The 3,246-nt window shown below is 37.2% G+C and overlaps 1 protein-coding gene across 1 annotated transcript in view; it reads left to right on the top strand.

Moving 5' to 3' along the window:
• Positions 1-1,061: 1,061 nt before the first annotated feature.
• iqce (IQ motif containing E) overlaps positions 1,062-3,246 on the top strand; it is a gene marked incomplete in the record, with an annotated part of 17,047 nt that continues 14,862 nt past the window's right edge. Inside the window, 1 exon segment of the mRNA XM_014015859.1 lies at positions 1,062-1,457. Coding sequence (XP_013871313.1) covers positions 1,392-1,457 — 66 coding nt within the window.

The raw sequence follows: 3,246 nt of genomic DNA, 5'->3' as shown, positions 1-3,246 counted from the left end.
TCATTTAAATTGAAATAAATTGAAAATAAAACAAAATTTTGGAATATTTTTAGCTTAACAGACTGCTGTTGGAACAAGTGTTTTTTGTGTTGTACTATATTTGTGAAATAATAGTGATTTGATGCAGTAAAAATATTTTTGACTCTTGCAGTCAAGGGTTGCAGGATTTACCTAAAAATAATGTCCTTTCCCTTCACATGTCTTTTTGTTTATTTAAGACCTTTGTTTATTTAAGACCTTTCAAATAGGCCCACACTACCCACAGCAAAAAGGTGCAGTGTGGAAAACAATAAAAAACACTTTCAGGAGCTGTCTGTTTGAGAAGCAGTGCAGCTCTGTCAAGTTAACAGGAGAAAACTAATATCTGTTTAACATTTTCAAAATAAGGTTCTTGTCAAACATAATCACTGCTAACTTAAATGTTTTAAATTTTACTTATTGTTTTCAAACCAATTTATTTAAAGATTATATTAAATAAAATACTATTAAGAGGAAACTGTTTTTTCTGACTTTACATAGATTTTGAAATCTTGCACTGCATTTAATTTGAAGGCGTGAAAACACACACTCAGGTGTTGCGCAGATGTAGGTATCCCTCCGCCAAATGCGTTTGTGTCCCTGGTCTCGGGAGCGCGCACAAAGCAGGAAAAGCAGAAATAACTCCATGTGGACTTCAACCAGGTAAACTTCATGTTTTAATTTATTTTGTCAGTTTGACGTGTTATTTTAATGTTGAGCTTGTGGGCCACAATAAAAATAAAGACATTTTTTTTTTGTTCTCAATGTGTTTTCATTTTAACAGACCAAGGACGTCATCAGCGGGCAGCTCAGCCTTTGGAAAGTCATTTAACATAAAAAAAAGATTTAGTCATATTTGTTAAAGCGACTTGGCAGGAGGAGAAAAACGGGTTTACAGTACAGATGTAACCAGGAAGGTCCAATTATCCAGCAGTGTGCGCGCTCCTGAGACAGGGTGCGCAAACTCTTTCGGGGCATACTTACACCAATACAACATCGGTCCCTCTTCATTTCCCTTTTCCCCTGGCTAGCTTAACACAGCTGCCTGGTTGCTAGACGACTCTCTCTCTCATCGACGTGAAAACAAAACAGGCTAGGAAGGACAGAAASTCGTGTAAGAAAACTGTCCGTATCACCGCATAAACAGCTCCTTACCCGAGAAGAGCTCTTAGTTTTCTGTGCGAATGTTTCCAGTTTTAGCTTGACWGTTTTGGAACCCCTTGTTTTTATTATTAGCATGAGCCTCTGAAGAAGAGGAGCGAGCTGAAGATAGCTTTTTTTTCTTTTTTTTTTATTTTGCTGGAGAAAAAAAAATGGAAAGAGCACACAAAACAAAACTCGAGTTTTTCATTTCAACATAACATTTACTTACAATGTTCAGCGGCACTCCCAAGATGTCTTTGGAGACGAGTGATGTTCAAACAGATGAAGAAGAGCTGGTGAGTAGATTTAGTTACACCCATAACATCTGTTTTAACTAGATATTTCCACCCTAAACCTTCTAGTTTATGACAGAAAAATAAACTTAAAGTTTGAGCTATGTTTACATCTGTGTTAAACCTGTGTAACTCAGAGCATGTGTAAGTATAAACCTGTGCAATTGAGTACTAAGCCTGTGTAACTCTTAAACATCAAACCGGTGTAAATCAAAGTATTAAACCTGTGTAATTAAGTACTAAGCTTGTGTAACTCTGAGTATTAAATCCATGCACTTAAAAGTATTAAACCTGTTTAACTTTGAGTATTAAACGTGTGTTTCTCAGAGTATTAAGCCTGTGTAACTCTGAGTATTAAAGTGCCTGTGACATCAWTTTTTTGTGATAAATGTGATTGCACWTTTGGAAAGATAACATGGATAATATATTGCAAAAGCAATTTCACACCACTGAGATGAACGGTTGTTGAGATATTTGCAAGTGAAGTAACAGGAAGTGATGTCAAAGGGGAATGTCTGCATGTAAACAGAGCATTGCTACAACGACTACAGACAGCAGGGAATTTTCTGATGTTTCTTTAGATAATTTCAACCCCAATTTACATTACGTGCGTTCCGTCTCCGCTCCGCTCCGCTGCGCAGGTCGCAGCTGTGCTTTCCAAGTCCAGTTTACACCGTCTCCGCTCCGGTCCGACAGACGTGCAGGAAGCAGATCACGTGATAAATTCAGTGATAAGTGCGGAAGTCACAGCAAAAAATCATTAATTCTGTGAAAGACGAACTCCAAACACAGCTGAAAAAAACGATATAAAGGCTTTTGGTATCTATGTTGAAACTGTCTYGCTGTCGKCTTTCTGAAACTTCTGATTTCAAAATAAAATCCACGTGTATCGTGTGTGTACATATGCTTCATGCTACATGTTTCCATCTACATTCCAAACAGAACGATACATTCTGACAGCATCTGTGTGGAAATATATCCGTATATTTATTAATATAGCTGCAATTTTGACATTTTTCCAACAAATTATCCAGACTAAAAGTGTCTTATTTTGAAAATACGGATGTTGTGCTCGTTTCTTTTCCTGTTGGTGCGACGTAATCTTTAAAAATTGACTCCGGCGCTGCTCCGGCGTCCGGCAAAAATAAGATCTATTCTAATTTTGACGGATCGCCGTCCGCTCACCGCCGCCCTGTGCCGCCRTGCGCAGCCAGTGTAAACRCTCTCATTGATTATAATGGGTGGGTGCRTATTTGCTGCGGAGATYGGACCGGCGYGGAGCGGAGACGGAACGCAAGTAGTGTAAATTAGGGGTTAGTCTCTATAAGAGAGAGWKKWRRARRASWSWSAGTTAAAATAATATTGTTTTAATAAACAAAGACCAGGTAGTTGTCTTTCTTAAAGAGTTCCCCTTTGATGTCACTTCCTGTTTCACTTTGGCTGAGCCAAATTCAAAGGAAAATATGCCAGTCATGTGACACAATGGGTTAAATCAYGTGTTTTATGCCAATTTTCCTAARTATGAAGATATTTTCTTTGACTTTTTGTATTTCAAGGATAGGCATGTCACAAGCACTTTAAAGCCATGTAGTTAAAAGTATTAAACCTGTGTATCTCAGACTATTAAACCCGTGTAACCCAGAGTATTAAAAGCATAATTTGGCAAGCTTCATTATGTGACTCTTAAACAGAGAAATTTAACAAAGTCAACACAAATAGCACAAAATGTCTGGGAATATTATCAAATTATAACTTTATATTTTATGCTTATTTTTGTTTGTATGTATTTATA

The sequence above is a fragment of the Austrofundulus limnaeus genome, unplaced genomic scaffold, assembly GCF_001266775.1.
Source record: "Austrofundulus limnaeus strain Quisiro unplaced genomic scaffold, Austrofundulus_limnaeus-1.0 Scaffold135, whole genome shotgun sequence".
NCBI classification, from domain to species: domain Eukaryota; kingdom Metazoa; phylum Chordata; class Actinopteri; order Cyprinodontiformes; family Rivulidae; genus Austrofundulus; species Austrofundulus limnaeus.
This window is presented reverse-complemented; position numbering and strand designations above follow the sequence as displayed.